Raw genomic sequence first — 17,586 nt, forward strand, 5'->3', positions numbered from 1 at the left:
GAAGGAAAAAAGGGAAAGATGATACCACTAATATTAACTAATATTTATAGAATGTTTACAATGTGCCAGGCCCTTATGCACTCTACTACAACCTTATAAGGAAGAAACTTCTATTTTGTTCACTTCAGGGGTGAGAAGACCCAGGCTCAGAAAGGTAAAAGGACACCCCCTAAGTCCATAGCTAGTAAGTGGCAGGGCTTGAATCTCAACTTGAGCAGCTTCGCTTTAGGGTCCATTCATTCCCCATTACACTACACTACCTCTCATGGGGCTGGTAAGTGAACATAGTCCTGCTGCTCTACGTAGTGACCTGAACCAATCTGTAATAGGGTGCCAGTGTATCTCTGGCCCGCCCAACCTTCAGATACCCACCAATGCCACAGAAGGATCCAAGTTCAGAATGTTCATTCGCTGTGGTGACTGCAAACAATGGAAAGTCTGGTCATCAACTGTCCCGTTCTCTTCAGTGTCAACGAAGGTCTGGGTGGTGTGAGGGTCCAGGAAAATGAGCTCATCACCTGTTGGAATGAGGCCCACTTAAATTTTAAGGGACCACTGGCTCTGGCCCCACTGTTGTCCTTGGGAGGAGAGCTGCTTTCCCTAACCCCTCCCTCAGTGACAATGAAAATGAGATGACAGAAAGCCTGAAGTAAGGTAAGCATGCCTAAGGAAGGCACCCACACCCAATCGAATCATTCAACGAGAACACTTGCCCTAGCATTCACATCTCCTCAAAGTCCAAGTCTGAAAATGGAAAGCGACAGGTTTAGGAAAAGGTGGGCGGGAATGAGAGATCACACATGACACGGCAGGCTCTGTGAGCAGCAGTAGCGAAGGGGTGGTAGGTGGAATCAGCAGGCCGTGAGTTCAGGCGCCAGTAGGGCCTTCTGCCTCTTTCAACATTGAAAAGCATCTCGTTCCAGACCATTGTTTCTCAGAGCCCTGGTCAGAGAGCACAGCTGGAAAGAACGGCCTTGGCCTCCAAAAGAAATGGGAATGCTGACTCTGCTATGGATGGGATACCAGTGAGCTGGCTTCTGACACTGATTTGCTAGCAAGTTAGTCATTGTGAGCAAGTTAGTAATCTCCATTGAAAAGCACTGCCTTGGTCGCATCAACATCAGTACAGATATACCTTGCTGGAAAAACTCACTTTGAAATGATTGACGTTTACAAATAAGAGAAAACACACGCTTTAATTGAAAAAGCCTAGCCCAATAATGACCTGGGAGGGGTTTAGGATAATAAAATCTCTATTTTATCTGCTATTTAAAGGGATGAGAGTCTCTCCGATGCTCACCCACATCGCGCTAAGTAGGTAAAAGTACCGAACAGGGCAACCTTACCTCGCTGTCTAGGCCTGAGGATCACCTGGGCTTCTGTGCTTTAGACTGAGTTAGGCAACCAAGGAACTGCCTGTGGCAGGAGAATGGGGTTGGAAGGGATGCCCTGAAGACCTTCAGTGGAATGGCCGTCAGGAGTGTGTTGGTCACATCTAAGTGTTTCTGTTGGAAAATAATGTGATTCCGATGTCTGACGAAAACTTCACTTGTCTCTGTCACAGACCTAGGACAAGCTTCTTAAATCACTCTGTCTTAATTTTCCTGTTTTTAAACTGGGGTGGGCCTGACCTGTGGTGGCGCAGTAGATAAAGTATCGACCTAGAACATTGAGGTCAGTGGTTCGAAACCCTGGGCTTGCCTGGTCAAGGCACATATGGGAGTTGATGCTTCCTGCTCCTCCCCCTTCTCTCTCTCTCTCTCTCTCTCTTTCTCCCCCCCTCTCCCCTCTCTAAAATGAATAAAATCTTTAAAAAATAAATAAACTAGGGTCATTGGGCCTGTTCCAGTTACCTTACAGGGTGTTATAAGAATGAGAAGAAATGACCTCTGTGAGAAACCTAAAACACAATACAAATACAAGGAAATCATAGAAATATCTTGTTTAGACCCAAAAGTATTTCCCTACAAATAAATGCCACAGAATGTATGGAAATCACTACTGTCAGATGACTCACTTTATGAAAGTCAAGGTACTTGTTCTCCCAGAATACCAGAACACAGGTGGGTGAGATCAGTAATAGATATATATGTATATATACTGCTCACAAAGATTAGGGGATATTTCAAAATGAATATGAAGCAATAAAATACAAAGCATTTGTTTTTTTTACTAAACAAGAACATTAGAAAAGCAAACGACAAGTCAAAGAAAGTTGTTCGATTATGCAAATGAGATACAAAAACAACTTGTATTTCATGGTGAAAGTGCACTATATAAAAGGCTAAAAGTACTGGAGTATATCTGTACATTCTCTGATCCCCTAAGTTTTGTAAGCAGTGTGTGTATACATACACCTAAAAAAAAATAACGCCTCAAGTTACAAAGAGGAGCAAAAACCAGGGTGCTTAGAGGGGAGCCTATCTGAGACTGTGGAAAGGTAAGAGGAGAAGGAAATTGTGCACAAGAAAATACAAATCCATAGCAGGGTTTCAACCATGTGTTCTGCCAGCGTGTTTGAGGATAAGGTGCTGGGAATAATAGTTGAGTCTTCTCTGCCTCTAGCCATTTTGTGTGTGTGTGTGTGTGTGTGTGTGTGTGTGTGTACTGGAGCTTTGTGGGCTGCCCTGTTTCTGAGAGTGCTTATAGCAGATATAGCAGAAGATCTGAAACATCCTAGAACTGATGTGGGAACTAAACCAAGGTCTCTTAACAAAGCCTGAAGAGGAGAGGCAGGCTGGTCAAGTGACTGCAGACATAGGGCTCACACTACAGATCTCCACACAGCAGCCTCAACTGAAGTGCGACAAACAATAAGCTCCTCTCTATGCAGAAAAACCTGCCAGTCAGAGTCTCACCCTGGGCAGTTTCTCACAGCAGCAGATTTTCTCAGCTTCCCACCAGGCAAGAGGCACTAGGCAAGCACTTTCTAGCTAGGTAACCTTAGGGAAACACCCCTCTAAATCTTAGTTTTACCAGGTGTGGAATGGAAATAGGATCTCTACGTCACAGAGGTGTTGTACTAACTATATCCATCTATTTACCTATATCTATGCACGTATATATAACTACATCTATACACCTATATATAATTAACTCTACCTATACATATACATAGAACTATCTATATACCTATACTTATACATCTATATATAACTATCTAGCTACAGATAGGAAGAGAGAGAGAGAGAGAGAGAGAGAACACTGTGGAGTGCCTGGCACACGACAGCTGTTCAGAAAATGGCAGTTTTCATTCATTTCCTCCCTTCAGACATTCTACCAATATCAACCCCCCAACCCACTACACTAAGGGGGTGAGTCAGAAAAGGGGAGTCAAGGGGGACTTTGGAGCCTCAAGTGAAGGTTAAACAAAGAACTTTTGAAAGTTAGCAGGCACCATGTAAACCTCTGTCTCAGGAACAGAGGACTGCCCATACCTTTTTTCATGAGCAGTCAAACTCCACAGTTACCCCAATCCAGTGGCCTCAGGAAACAGAAGGGCTTTGCAAACTTGGTGAATTCTGCCTGGTTAACTAGGGAAATGGAGGCCAGGGAGCCCAGAAGTTGCATACACTATTCACTGAGATCCCTCCAAAACTATTTCCCAATCTGTTTCAACTTTGTCCTCAAACCACAAATAGTAGGAAATAGATTTATGCAACATTTCTTTGAAAGAAACCCAAAAGCTTAGAAACAGAGGACATTGAAAAGTATGTAACTAATCTTTTGTACTTAGAAAACGAAAAACCTCCAAATTTTCCATCAAGCTGTAGTTCTTAGGCTTGACCAATAGATGGCAGCATTAGAGAGAGCTGAGGCAACTTGTAGCAACACTAGCCTTAAAGAGAGGAAGAAAGACAAAAGGAAAGAGGTGTTGAGGTCAGGAAGAGTGGAACCACCTTTCATTGAGTGTGTACTACATGCCAAGCTTTCTGCTGAGTGATCTACTGTGACATGACAACGTGGCGAGTGAGGGGTTAGCCCTATTTTCCATAAGAGGAACCTAAGACTGAAAGGGTTGATACTCTCCCCATGGTCATACAGCTAGCAAGTGGGACACTGGCAGATGATGACATCAGGGATGTCTGTTTTCACTCCACCTCACCTTCCTGAATCTCCAAGGAGGGGATGATGGAGGGTGACCAAGCCCACCTCACCCCGTCCTCCACACATCCCTCAAGCCTTCCCCACACCTGCTCCAGCTCTCCCTTGCCAATCTAAGGCTGTGCCTTGCAATCTTCGAGGTCTAGTTTCAGACCACTCCACTCCTGCGAGGGGTGTCCTGCACCAAATTCCTCTAGCCATATCAGCCCCTTCCTGGTGCTCTTCAGCACTAACCAGGTGTCTAGGTCCCTGGTACTCAAACTGTGGTGTGTGTACCAGTAGCATCGGCACCACCTAGTTAGAAATGCAGAATTTCAGGACCTACCCCAGACCTACTGAACCTGCATTTCCAAAAGCTCTCAAAGTGATTCATGTGCATATTAAAGTTTGAGAAGCACTGGACTAGCTCGCCTTGTGTGCCAAGGGACTTAAGTGTCTCTGGTCACAGCTAGGGAATAAGGTGCTTGTGTTTCCAGAGGTGTCAACCTAGGCAGGGAACGCTGGGCTGCTTGTCAGGATCCATATTAGGAGGTTAGTGGTTTTAAGGTTTAGCCCCCATTATCGGAAGAGAGATACCTGTCTTTGGCTCCTCTAATTCCCACCCAGTGATGGCTCTACAGTGAGCCAGCAGGCCCAACGGAGTGGACCTGGGAAGCCAGAGGACGGTCTCTAGCCTAAATGTCTGAGCCCCAGGAAGACAGAGATCAACAAGGCCAGGGAGGTGACAACCTGCCAACCTGGGCCCCACAGCGAGAAGGAGACAGGTGTGCTGAAGCAAGGCTGTGACCTTGGGGTGGTCCTGTGGGAAAGCAGCATTTAACCATCTTATCAAGAAGCAAGGAAGTGGAAGTATTCAGAAGGAACTGCTCTAAGTCAGGCACACAGACGTGTTCCTTTCCACAGATCAGACCAGAGACAGAAGGAGCTACCAGAGACCACAGTGTCTCTTTGCTGGACAAGGGCCTCTAACTGGAATTGCCTGGCCTCCCATGCAAACCTTTTGCCCACCCTCCCCTAGCCCACATTGACTTACTTGTGATTCCTCTTTTCTTACCTAAGAATCCTATGAAATAATAGGCGTTATTTGGTTTTCCTCCTAATGCCCCTAAAGACTGTGGCATCTTAAAACACTCCTAGAGGGAAAGAGAATGCAAGATTCTCAATTTACTTGTGGACTGCTGCTCACGGATCTCCGTGCTCACATGGCGATGTGATGGGACGCAACAACAGGCTTGGAAAACGGAGCGACTTACTTTGAACGCATCAACATAGACAGGATTGATTTGGTTTATGCCCAGGCGGAGGGGCACAATGAGCAGCAGGGGCTTCCATGCTGGGCAGCAGGCAGAGGAGGCCTTACTGCAGCTCAAAGCATTCAGAGCATCAGGGGGGCTCTCACCAGCTCTGTCAGCACTCATAGGGAGGATGCAGCACATCTTCTCTACAAACGAAAGACAAGAGAGCTGGTGAATTAGGGGTATCCAGCCCTAGGAAGGATGCCAAGGGCAAAACATAGGAAGATCTCACATGATATTCCTTGCCTGGAAGGCCACCAGAACCCACCCTGTCCCACCTCCCACAGAAGTCCAGGCCACTCTTACAGCCCTTACTTCTCTTATCTTCTTTTTCTTCTTTTTTTTTTTATTTTTTTATTTTTTCTGAAGCGAGAAGCAGGGAGGCAGAGAGATAGACTCCTGCATGCACCCAACCAGGATCCACCCGGCATGCCCACTAGGGGGCAATGCTCCTCCCACCTGGGGCACCACTCCGTTATAACCGGAGCCATTCTAGTGCCTGAGGTAGAGGCCATGGAGCCATCCTCAGCACCTGGGCCAACTTTGCTCCAATGGAGCCTTGGCTGCGGGAGGGGAAGAGAGAGACAGAAAGGAGGGGGGTGGAGAAGCAGATGGGCACTTCTCCTGTGTTCCCTGCCTGAGAATAAACCCGGGACATCCACATGCCAGGCTGACACTACTGCTGAGCCAACTGGCCCGGGCCTAGTTCTCTTCCTTCTTACAACTGAGTGTTCCCTTATCTCCTGCCAGATAGTATAGGCTCACTGAGAGAATCTCATTTCTCAACTAATTTGCAAGGGCCTTTGAAACACGGACTACATCTTTTGGGTTCTCTAACCCCATGGCAGGGAGCACAGGATTGAACTAAGGGGCAGCCTCCACAAATGACCTGTTGGTGGTCTGACCTACTATTCACACTTTGAGTGCCCTGCGGGGAGAGAGTCTGTACTGCACTGAGGGGCTGCAAAGGTCCTCTCATTGTTATCGCCCTTTCAGAAAGCTGAAAGGAAAGACAAAAAAGGATACAGGGGATGATTCACCAGAGTCCTGTGCTCCCCTAAGCTCCCCTGCCCTGGTGGGGCAGTCTAGAGACTCAGGGTGCGTGTGCATGCGCTTTTATGTTTCTCTCTTTGTCTGTTTATCTCTCTCTCTCTCTCTCTCTCTCTCTCTCTCACCAATTATTTCTGAATGGTGAAGAAGGATCTCATCACCCACCACCCGGAAAGGTAAACAGACTGTGGACTCACTGATATCTTCAATGACCACTGTGTTATCCATTGAAACATAAACAGCCAAGGAATTCCATTCATCGAATAAAGCAAGTTTTCTGCAAAGCAACACACAATGAAGTCACAATTGGGGAAGATGGAACTGTCAGCAGGAAGCAGGACAATCCAGGTCCAGTGTTCTTGAAGTCACTGAACACTGAGCCTCAGAGAGGCTGGGGTTCAGGTTAGCTCTGGCTCCTTTGATCAAGCACTGGGACATTCTGTATTCAGGGACCTTGAGAATGCGACAGAATCAGAGTTTCTGAACCTTGAAAAGGAAGCCTTGCTTTGCAAAATGGAAATGTCTATCTCGCAAGATGATGTTACTTCCCTTAGGCGAAACAGAGAAAAGCTACCAATGCATCTGCTCCCAAGAGATTTTGTTTGCTTTTCTTTAATAAAAGATACTCTGATTTGCTGCTTTTTTTCAATAAATGGAAACTGTAATTAAATATATATATTTGGGATCATAGATAATACAGAGGATAAGCCATAAGCTCCAGGAAAATCCAGAGAAGGGGGTGATCTCTCCTAGCCCTCTCCACAGGCGGGGGGAGTGCTATCAAGGACCTGGGGGCTGCAGATGGCCTCACGTGAATGGCTAAAGAGAGAGAACTTGCTGAGTTACGTGACCCAGGAGATTAGAAAGAAAACCCTTTTGACAGCTTATCTGAGGTCTGAGCAAAGTACCATGATTATTTCTCCTTTATCTTCTCTTCTTTCCAGTTTGAAAGAAAACACGTTTAACCTGGCTATTCTGGGATTCCTGGGTAAAGTCCAGTCTCGCTGGACAAAAGGAAAAAAAAACATTCTATCCCAAACCATAGTAGCTCCCAGAAAGAGGTGAATTACTATTATACTTTTAGTTTACTCATTTTAACATATTATCTTTCCCCAAAATAGTAATGATAAAAAAAAACAAAAAAAAAAAAAACAAAATAGTAATGATAATATATACTGCTGCTAATGATAATAATAGTTGTGAATCAGAACCCACTTAAATTCTTTTTAAAAAGTATGCTTCTGTTTTTTTTTGTTGTTGAGAACCTCAAAATTTAGAAGAAAGAAGCAAATTCTGAAGGATATCATTTAAAAACCAACTATTTCAAGCTGAGTTTTGAGCTCAGCATAGCCATTCTAACCTTCTACACTTTCTACCCTGGTTCCTTTACTGGCTCTTGAAATATTGTGAAATTCTCACTCAGCGGAGTCAACCATGCCCCCAAAGACTAAGGTAAGAAGGTGGTCGCACAAACTACACTGTTAGCAAAGAGCAAAGCCAAGATACGGGCTTCACTTGGGTCCCCAAGAAATTCAGACCACTCCCCTCACGAGCACATTTATGATATAAAGCGTTCAAGAGCACTAAAGACTAACTAATAATTGAATCGCTACCCCTCCTTGTACTTTGCATGGAGTAGGTCCCAGCGTCATGCTCCAGAGAGGCCAGGATTGAAGCATGCTCCACCGATGGAGGCCCGATGGTTTCAGTCTTCTGATGCCTGAATCCAGCCCCAGATTCTGGCTGCCATTTTCATTCATTCATTGAATATTTATTGAACACTTATATGCGCTAGGCAGATTTGTGTGCTAGTGTTCCCACAGTGAACAAGATAAGTACAAGCTCTGCTCTCACATAATTTTCACGTGGTGGTATGTTGTCAGGAAGGAGAGTGACAACAGAAGGTCCTGATGCCATTCATGTCGCTCACTTCCAAAACATTGGTCCTGACCTCTCCACCTCACCTCTTGCTGTGGGAGATGATTTGGGGGATTTAACAGAACAAGCGCAGAAGCACCATGCCTGGGTGTCAGAAGTCTGCTAAGAGACGCCAGACTGATTACAGGACTCCTTTAGTCTTGGAGTTACCTTCTCCAATAATTTGTAAGCTCCTTGAGGCAAGGACTGTGTCTAGTTCTTTTCTGTACACCAAGCACTTAGCACAGTAAAGGCACCCAGTAAATACTGACTGTGTAAATAAATGAATGAAAGGGTATTTTTTTAAAAAAAACTATACAGGCTGGGAGTCCAGGTGTGGCCTAGGCTGGCTCAGCCTCCCCCACTTCATATGAACAATTTGGTCTCAAAGTGACCCTCATGCTGAAGGCTCCCCAGGACAGGATCACCAGTCCGCAGTGTGAGGGGATGCTGAGTGAGACGTCAGGTGCCTCCACACACTCTGATAGCAGGGACCAGAACACTAATACAGCAAGACAGATGTGCCCAGTTACACATTTCAAAGAACTGTCTGAGTAAAATGGTACATATGTTTGGTGGCTTAGTGGGCATGGCTTAGTAGGGTGGCAGGAACAGCTAGGTTGATAGGACATTGAGCTGATGGAGAGGGAAGCAGAAGAGAAACTACAATAAAGCAAATGCCAGACTCTTTTACTTACTTTAACACCTGTGCAACTGTATTTGGTCCAAACCATTCGCCAATTGATTTCCCTTCTCCTACACCCATTTGTGCTGTTTTTATGTGGAAAAAAAAAAAAAGAAACATGTTAGTAAAAGGTCTTCCAGCCTGTCACAAAATCCTAATTTTCTGCATTATATTATTAATTAATATTAATTAATTAATATTAAACTGACAAAAAACTCAGTGCAGCCACATACAAGGGAGAGGGCGAAAGGATCAGGTACAGGTATTGTCTCTAAATCACTGATGGGACCTTACCCATTTGATGGATAGAGTAGCAACAGTCTTTTCTATCCAAGAAGCACTGTAGGATCCGCTGGTATTCTTTGGGTTGTTCTTTTTGCTTCTCCCAGTTCCAGTCTTTTAAGAAAGAAAAGTAAGTCATTTTTAAAAAACTATTGATTTTAGGGAGAGAGGAAGGGAGGGAGAGAGAAAGAGAGAGAGAGAGAGAGACAGGAGCATTGATCTGTTACTATTTGTGCCCTGACTGGGAATTGAACCGGCAATCTCTGTGCTTCCGGACGATGTTCTAACCAACTGAGCTATCCAGCCAGAGCCTAGTTAATTTATTTTTATAATTGCTAATTATTTCTCCTCTGAACTCTTCTTATAACGACGAGGTTAGAAGGACAACAAAGAAGCTATATCTGAAAGGCAGGGATGATCAACTTAAAACATTCCTAAGTATCTTTAATTTTGATGACAAAGACATTTGGAAACTGATTACTTTCAAAGACTCAATAGGTGTAAAGTAAAAGCAAAACAGTAAGTGGACTAAGGAACCGACTTAGCCCCAGGGCTGGAGCTAGATAAATATTATATGAAAACAGTCTCATAAAGGCTGTTCTGGTCAGCTCCGCAATGACCAGGAGGTTGCAGCAAACCCAGCAATACAGCCGTGTATCACCCAGACACCGGTACCGCATCTCCACGCAGACAGCAACAGCTTTGTCCTTATATTTTGGTGTGTTGCCAAAAAAGTCTCATGGGAGGAAGTCCTATTCTGACACACAACAGTTCACAATGGAACATACGCAATTCACAGCTAAGGAAGCTTTAAAAAAATAGCACGCTGCCATTTTTATACAACCTTTAAAAAGTCCACACTAAGCTCTGGAAAAACAAATTCCTTTGCTATCAGCGTTCAAGGTTTTCTTATAAACCAAACCGAAATAATCACATCTGTAGGAATCCCACCCAGGCCTGAGGCACAAGCGCCCAAGCCCTAGGACGGCAACTCATTGCTGCTGTGGACAGTGCAAAAGCTCGCCATGATCCCTGCTCTGGACAGGCTCCCGGCTCCCTGCCCGCAGCCCCAGGAGCTCGGTCCAATGGGGCGGAATCCTGAGGCTGAGTCCGCTTCCAACACATCCATTTCTCTCCTGAGGTTGTAGAGAGAGTTGAAATTCACAACTGAAATATACTCGCAGCCAAAGGCCATTATCTCCAGAGTCTTCCGTTCCCTTTGCTTCTAGTATTTCGGAAACCAAAGGTTTAAACTTTATATTCAGCACAGACTTCAGAGGGTGAATTGTATCCAACTGTTTTTCATCAGCTACCAAATAAATTGTCCAAGTCTGGGGGAGATCCTGATTAGCTGGCTGCTAAGTCCCACAAAATCGTTCCTGATGATGGTAATAAGTGAACATCCCATTTCAATAACAAAATAAGAAACACTTCAAAATACTTCTTTACAGAATTGCATCTTCTAATTCATCTTTGCTGCAAAATATATTCTCCAATTCTTCCTGCTCCATGCTTACATTAAACAATTGAGACTGCTGAGTGGGGTTCTTTATTCTACTTTGCTTTTCACAAAATTCATTTGCAAAAGAATCACCTTGGAGTATTTTATAAGTGGGGAGGGAACAGTTAAATAATAAGAACGAATCTATTCCAAGAATCTATGTGTACCGTAGAGAAATCTCTGGACAAGGAATCAGAAGACCTGCATTGTATTCCCAGATCTATGCTTTCTTGCTGTTTGATGCTGGCAAGTCGCCTTACTTCCTAAGTCTCAGTTTCTTCATCTGTTAAACAGAAAGCAGGCCCATGATATCTTAAACCCTGAAGAGAAGAGATGAAGCCCTCAAACCTCTCCCGGCCCTCCTCCCAGTCTTCTGGGATAATGGCAGCAGGGTGTGTGAGGCTGTGCACTGGGGGAAAGGAACAACGTTTCCCTCCCTCTGAACCTCAGCCTGATCTCATCCAGCGTGTCCTCATCCTCAAGTTGAACCAGACTTTCACCCAACTGCCCAGACTGACACCCAGTTACGGTCAGCCTACAGTTGTCCATAGGGAAGCACACACACACGTTAAGAAAGCAAGATTCAGGAGTTCCAACAATGATGACTAAAGTTTTCTTCATGAAGTGGCCTCTTGAGGAAGCTAATTTAAGGATCCCTTAATCATCACGTGGACATCTTCAGGGAACCAAAACCAAAATAGCACCAGCTTCTTCATTAGGCACTTCCTTTATGTCATTTACATCCTTCGCTAAGCAGATATCTTAAAGAAGTCCAAGAAACAGAGTTACCACCACACCCTTCCTCCCACTGCCTTTGTTATCTGACCCATCTCCGTCACACAACAGCGAAGATGGAAACGGAATGACACTCCTGCCTCGACATTCCATTCTGGTCCAGGAAATTAACTCTGGCTTGGCGAATCACAGGGAAATGTCGCCTGTTTCCTTCTCATGGGAGGCTCTGTCAACTTGTCAACCCCACAGCACCCCTGTCCATGAGTGTTCCTCGAGTTCACCACCAGTGTGAAAGCACCAGCAGTGAGTGCTACTGAAGGGGCCTCTGAGGGCATTTAGAGAACAAGCTTAACTCACCCCTTCCCAAGTGTCTGCAGATAAGGGCTTGCGCCAGCATCATCTGTCCACAGCGCAGCATACATCCCCAGCCAGCATCCGAGGAAGGGCCCGTTCCCCCTGTTGGCAAAATGGATGGCAATGAATATGAGTTCCTGAAGTTGTCCTTTCCCCCAAACAATCAGCATATCTGAAAATCATACAAGACAGACACACATACTCTGAAAAGAGAAGAAAGAGTTATAGCCAGATATCATACAGGGTTTGTTACAGGGTGGAACTTGCAAAGTTAATGCTGAGTTAACCAAACTGGGTTCTATGGCCAAAAACAAAACAAACAAATGAACGAAACCTGTCCCTTATGTTTTCTGCTCAGAGACTTCTAGGTATGCATGCAATTTTGGTAGGTGACCACCATGTATGACTACCAGGAGTTGGTCCATGCCATAGTGTCATCTGCCTGACCAAACCTGGCTCTGCACAGCTCACCTCTCAGGGAAACCAGTCTTACTTTACTTAAGAAATATATGTTCTAAATGTACATTATAAAGATCTGAATCATAAGAGGACAATGAAACAGAGAGGAAAGAGTCTTAAATTAGGCATCAGAAGACCAGTCTCTACCTACCTAATGTAAATCTCATCTAAAGACTGGGGGCAATAGCAAGACCCTGCCAATTACCAGTGGATTTTTTAAGAATTACGTGAGAGCCCTGGCCGGTTGGCTCAGCGGTAGAGCGTCGGCCTAGCGTGCGGAGGACCCGGGTTCGATTCCCGGCCAGGGCACACAGGAGAAGCGCCTATTTGCTTCTCCACCCCTCCGCCGCGCTTTCCTCTCTGTCTCTCTCTTCCCCTCCCGCAGCCGAGGCTCCATTGGAGCAAAGATGGCCCGGGCGCTGGGGATGGCTCTGTGGCCTCTGCCTCAGGCGCTAGAGTGGCTCTGGTCGCAACATGGCGACGCCCAGGATGGGCAGAGCACCGCCCCCTGGTGGGCAGAGCGTCGCCCCTGGTGGGCGTGCCGGGTGGATCCCGGTCGGGCGCATGCGGGAGTCTGTCTGACTGTCTCTCCCTGTTTCCAGCTTCAGAAAAATGAAAAAAAAAAAAAAAAAAAAAAAAAAAAAAGAATTACGTGAGAGTATTTGTGAAAGTATTCTACAATCCACTCAGGATGATAGAAGTATTTGGTGTTATGAGTAAGGTTACAGTTAAGGTTACAATTAATAAATTAAAAATGTGCTACATTTTTAGAAGGCATAAAACCAGTTAATAAATGAAATAAAACAAAGAGTTCCATTTTAAGAACACAGATGTAACGAAAATCCCACATTTGTGGCCAGGGCGAGCTCAGTATCTCTTTTCATGGTACCAATGAAATGAGATAACTTGGATGGCAGAGGAGACATTCTGTTTTCCTTGCTTTCCTTTCCTAATATGGAAGTGAAAAAGTATGCTATAAGCATGATCTCACAAGAGTAACTTTAAAGGGGGCCATCAACCGTATAAAACAAGCGGGCCAAGGCGGCTGCCCCTTTCCGTTTGTTGTAGGGACTGAAAGAGAGTTGCTACAGCAACAAGAGGAGGGCTGAGCCAACTTGGGAGCTGGAAGGGGAGCCCTTTGGCTCTTGCTCATGTTGGGATGATCGGCCAACTTAGTACAGAAAGATGCAGTGAAGCCCACTACAGAAGAAAGCATCTATTGCCAAAACATTGTCAGAGTTGAACCGCAAATGTTTTCAAGTCTTGCAAAGACCCCTTCACCCAGAGAACATTAACAGTTTAGAATCACCAGGTCCTACAAATTGTTCTTTTGTTTGGTTTATTTCTAAGGTACTTCTTGTGGAGCACAAAAAAACAAAGTCTGTGTGGACCTCCTTTTTGGCACTTAACAGAAAGGGTGATCTGACACGGATGACTAGGTCCAGTCCTACACCAAAATTGGTCAGACAGGTTTCCTGTTAGGAGAATAGCTTCTACCATTTGGGGTTGGTAATCTTTTCCTACAGGGCCATGATACTAGGAATAAGTCACCCCACTTGCAAACATTTTACAAATTTTCTCTAGAGGGAGCCTGTTCCACTTAGCTTGTTGAACTGTCCTTTTTTTCTAGACAGCAGCTGCTACTCTAACAGCCTAGAATTAGGTGTGAGGAAATTGATGACACTTCATCTCGCAGTGGCAAGGTGTTCCCACCTCACCGGGGAAAACAATCCAAAGAATTATTTTCTTTCCTTCAGGTACAATTGTCTTTCACAGTCAAGTAGCTGCACAAAGCAGAAGATAATTTAATAAATATTGCCCAAATTAAAAGTTTGACTTTTTCCTTGCTCTCAGAAGTAAAATAAATAATACCACCCAGAGCCTGAACACTTGAAGGTGGACTCAAAAGTATATTAGCATTACACATGAACATCATGGAGCCATGCAGGGGGCACCTTGGCGATGAAACTTCTGGTAAAGTGCAAGACTGAAATACTCCCCTAAATAAAATTCTTAACCATAGAGAGCTGTTAATTTGGAAGGTTTCTATGACGTCACTGATAACTGCAGGCAAGCTATCTACAAGAAAGAAAACACAGAATAACAAATGATATACCTACCAATTGGTGAAAATTTCCTTCTGTATGTAAACCATAGACGAGCACTTATATCAGACAACAGCTTAGATTTTTCTGTAATTAAATGTGAAATTCAAATTAAATCACCATATCCCATCTAAAGATATCTGTCTTTGATTTCTGAGCCAGCAGCAAACTCATTTTCATACAACCAGTTCATTCCATTGTTACAGGGCTAGGGAAATTCATAGGGAACCCCATCTCATTTTAACCAAATAATTTCAGCATTTCCCCCCCTTTTTTTTTTTTTTTTTTTACATTTTTCAGAAGCTGGAAACAGGGAGAGACAGTCAGACAGACTCCCGCATGCGCCCGACCGGGATCCACCCGGCACACCCACCATGGGGCAATGCTCTGCCCACCAGGGGGCGATGCTCTGCCCATCCTGGGCGTCGCCATATTGCAACCAGAGCCACTCTAGCGCCTGAGGCAGAGGCCACAGAGCCATCCCCAGCGCCCGGGCCATCTTTGCTCCAATGGAGCCTTGGCTGCGGGAGGGGAAGAGAGAGACAGAGAGGAAGGCGCGGCGGAGGGGTGGAGAAGCAAATGGGTGCTTCTCCTGTGTGCCCTGGCCGGGAATTGAACCTGGGTCCTCCGCACGCTAGGCCGACGCTCTTCCGCTGAGCCAACCGGCCAGGGCAGCATTTCCCCCTATTTGACTAGAGCCACTGGTGGGTACAATGACGCTGGGTGGCTCCTGTCTCATTTTCACTGAGCTCCAGGCCCTGGTGGGTACTAGCACTGGGGTCATGGTCAGAAGACAAGGACTAAGAAAAGCAAGGATGCAAAATAACCCACTAACAAGGCGATCAGCTCCTGCCTAAATGATGACAGTTGACTCGCTCTGTCAACAGTACTCACTGTCTGATATCTAAAACCCGGTGTGCGTGTTGGGGAGGGGTATACGCACAGATGTACATGTTTAACTAAAAAGGAAACGTCCCTGTTTAGCAAATTAATTATGTAAGAAATGTATCAATACCCCTTGGTGCAAGTGGCATTTGTAATATAAACAGATGTATAACATCCGTTATGTTAAAAAATAACATTTTGTTATTTTTTTTTCTGAAGTTAGAATTGGGCGGGAGGGGGATGCAGTGAGACAGACTCTCACATGTGCCTGACTGGGATCCACCCAGGCTGCCCACCAGGGGGCGATGCTCAGCCCATCTGAGACATTGCTCCACTGCAATCAGAGCTATTCTAGTGTCTGAGGCAGAGGCCATGGAGCCATCCTCAGCGCCCCGGGTCAACTTTGCTCCAACGTAGCCTTGGATGTGTGAGGGGAAGAGAGAGATAGAGAGAAAGGAGAGGGGGAAGGGTGGAGAAGCAGATGGGCGCTTTTCCTGTGTGCCCTGGCCAGGAATCAAACCTGGGACTTCCATACGCTGGGCCAATCCTCTACCACTGAGCCAAGTGGCTAGGGCTTTTGTGGGGTTTTTTTTAAAAGCATGCCTTTTTGTATTTTATGACAAGTTTACTTCAATGGCCACAAATATGGCTTCCACGTTCCCATCAGTATTTAGATAGTCTTCTGTCTCCCCACTTTCAACAACATATCCATGTCTGTAGTCTGTATAAAATTTATAGACATTGCATTTTAAAAGAAAAGAAAGTAAATCCAGTTTTAGCCCATAGTTTCGTGTGTGTGTATGTGTGTGTGTGTGTGTGTGTGTGTGTGTGTGTGTGTGTGTGACAGAGAGAGCAACAAACAGAAACAGACTGACAGGAAGGGAGAGCGAGAGACAGAACATTGATCTGTTCCTGTATGTGCCCTGACCAGGGATTGAACTGACAACCTCTGTGCTTTGGGATGATGCTCTAACCAGCTGAGCTTTCCAGCCAGGGCATGTTTCTGACAGCCACTGGCTGTTTAGAAGTCGCTGGGTGGGGCAGTGTCTTTAATCTAGACAGAAAAGGACAGACATATGAGGAATAAAAGTATGTAGCCTAGTCATCAAAGAGTAGATACTAGTTGGTGATACCAGGAGTAGGTCCATGTTTATTGGAACCTGACACTTATAGAATTCAGGGGTTCCCCTTTAAAGAAAAGAATATAAATATATGACTTTTTTTTTTCAAATTGCACAAACACTTAGGACCATGTGAACACTCAACATGGGCCTCTTAGGATCTTGGAAGGGGCCTGTGCAAGTGAGAGGCCTGAGACTTAAACTCCCTTGACTGCAAGGTAAATCTGCCTAGGAGTAGAATGAACCATTATCAAGGTTATGTTCTGCCGACACAAGAAGAAAAAAAGGATAGGGCCTTAACCACAAGCACCCACCTCATTTGGGTTCTCACAGACAAATGCTACCAAACCTTACCTGTTTTAAGGAGATGCTGTTTCCCCAAGATCCATACCAGCTCATCTGTATCTGGAAATTCTTCTAGGTAGTCAGTGAAAATAGTAATCTGGTTTTCATACTTGGATAAAACTGAAAGGAAAGGAAAGAAACTTAGGCAAAATTTAACAGCAGGGGCCTGCCTGTGTGGTTTACTGATTATTGCCTTTGTTCTAAAGGGGAAAGGTTATGGGATCCAATCTTATTTTTACTTTATTTTTTAATTAAGTGACAGAAGGGGAAGCAGAGAGACACACTCCTGCATGTATTCCAACTGGGATCCACCTGGCAAGCCCACAAGGGGACGAAGTTCTGCCCATCTGGGGCTGTTACTCGGCAACTGAGCAATTTTTAGCACCTGAAGCAGAGGCCAAGGAGCCATCCTCAGCACCTGGTGCCAACTCTCTCAAACCAATCAAGCCATGGCTGTGGGAAAGGGAGAGATAGAATGGGAAGAGGAGGGGTGGAGAAGCGGATGGTCACTTATCCTGTGTTCCCTGACTGGGAATGAAACCCAGGACATCCATATACCATGTCAATACTCTACCACTGAACCAACCAGCCGGGACCTCATGGGCTCCAATCTAATGGAAGCAAATCCTTTTCTTTGAGGAACAAAGATACAAGATCCTTCAGTAGAGGGATTTCCTCTTGATCACCTCTTTTGACCTTCCTTTTATTATGGTCCTATTTGGTACCATGTCTTAATAATTATTTGGCC

At 45.1% G+C, this 17,586-nt stretch overlaps 1 protein-coding gene across 3 annotated transcripts in view; it reads right to left on the minus strand.

Moving 5' to 3' along the window:
* Positions 1-17,586, minus strand: part of ATG4A (autophagy related 4A cysteine peptidase) — a 63,738-nt gene that overhangs the window by 4,821 nt on the left and 41,331 nt on the right. For 2 of the 3 annotated variants that reach the window (XM_066249954.1, XM_066249957.1), the window contains exons 2-10: positions 16,848-16,958; positions 14,503-14,574; positions 11,927-12,025; positions 9,346-9,447; positions 9,065-9,137; positions 6,647-6,726; positions 5,358-5,545; positions 5,159-5,237; positions 373-518 (exon numbers count right to left, since the gene is read on the minus strand). In XM_066249954.1, coding sequence (XP_066106051.1) covers positions 373-518; positions 5,159-5,237; positions 5,358-5,545; positions 6,647-6,726; positions 9,065-9,137; positions 9,346-9,447; positions 11,927-12,025; positions 14,503-14,574; positions 16,848-16,958 — 950 coding nt within the window. The remainder of the gene's footprint in view (positions 1-372; positions 519-5,158; positions 5,238-5,357; positions 5,546-6,646; positions 6,727-9,064; positions 9,138-9,345; positions 9,448-11,926; positions 12,026-14,502; positions 14,575-16,847; positions 16,959-17,586) is intronic. The other variant, XM_066249955.1, reaches the window with a different exon arrangement.

Source organism: Saccopteryx bilineata, chromosome X, assembly GCF_036850765.1.
Source record: "Saccopteryx bilineata isolate mSacBil1 chromosome X, mSacBil1_pri_phased_curated, whole genome shotgun sequence".
Classification (NCBI taxonomy): Eukaryota; Metazoa; Chordata; class Mammalia; order Chiroptera; family Emballonuridae; genus Saccopteryx; species Saccopteryx bilineata.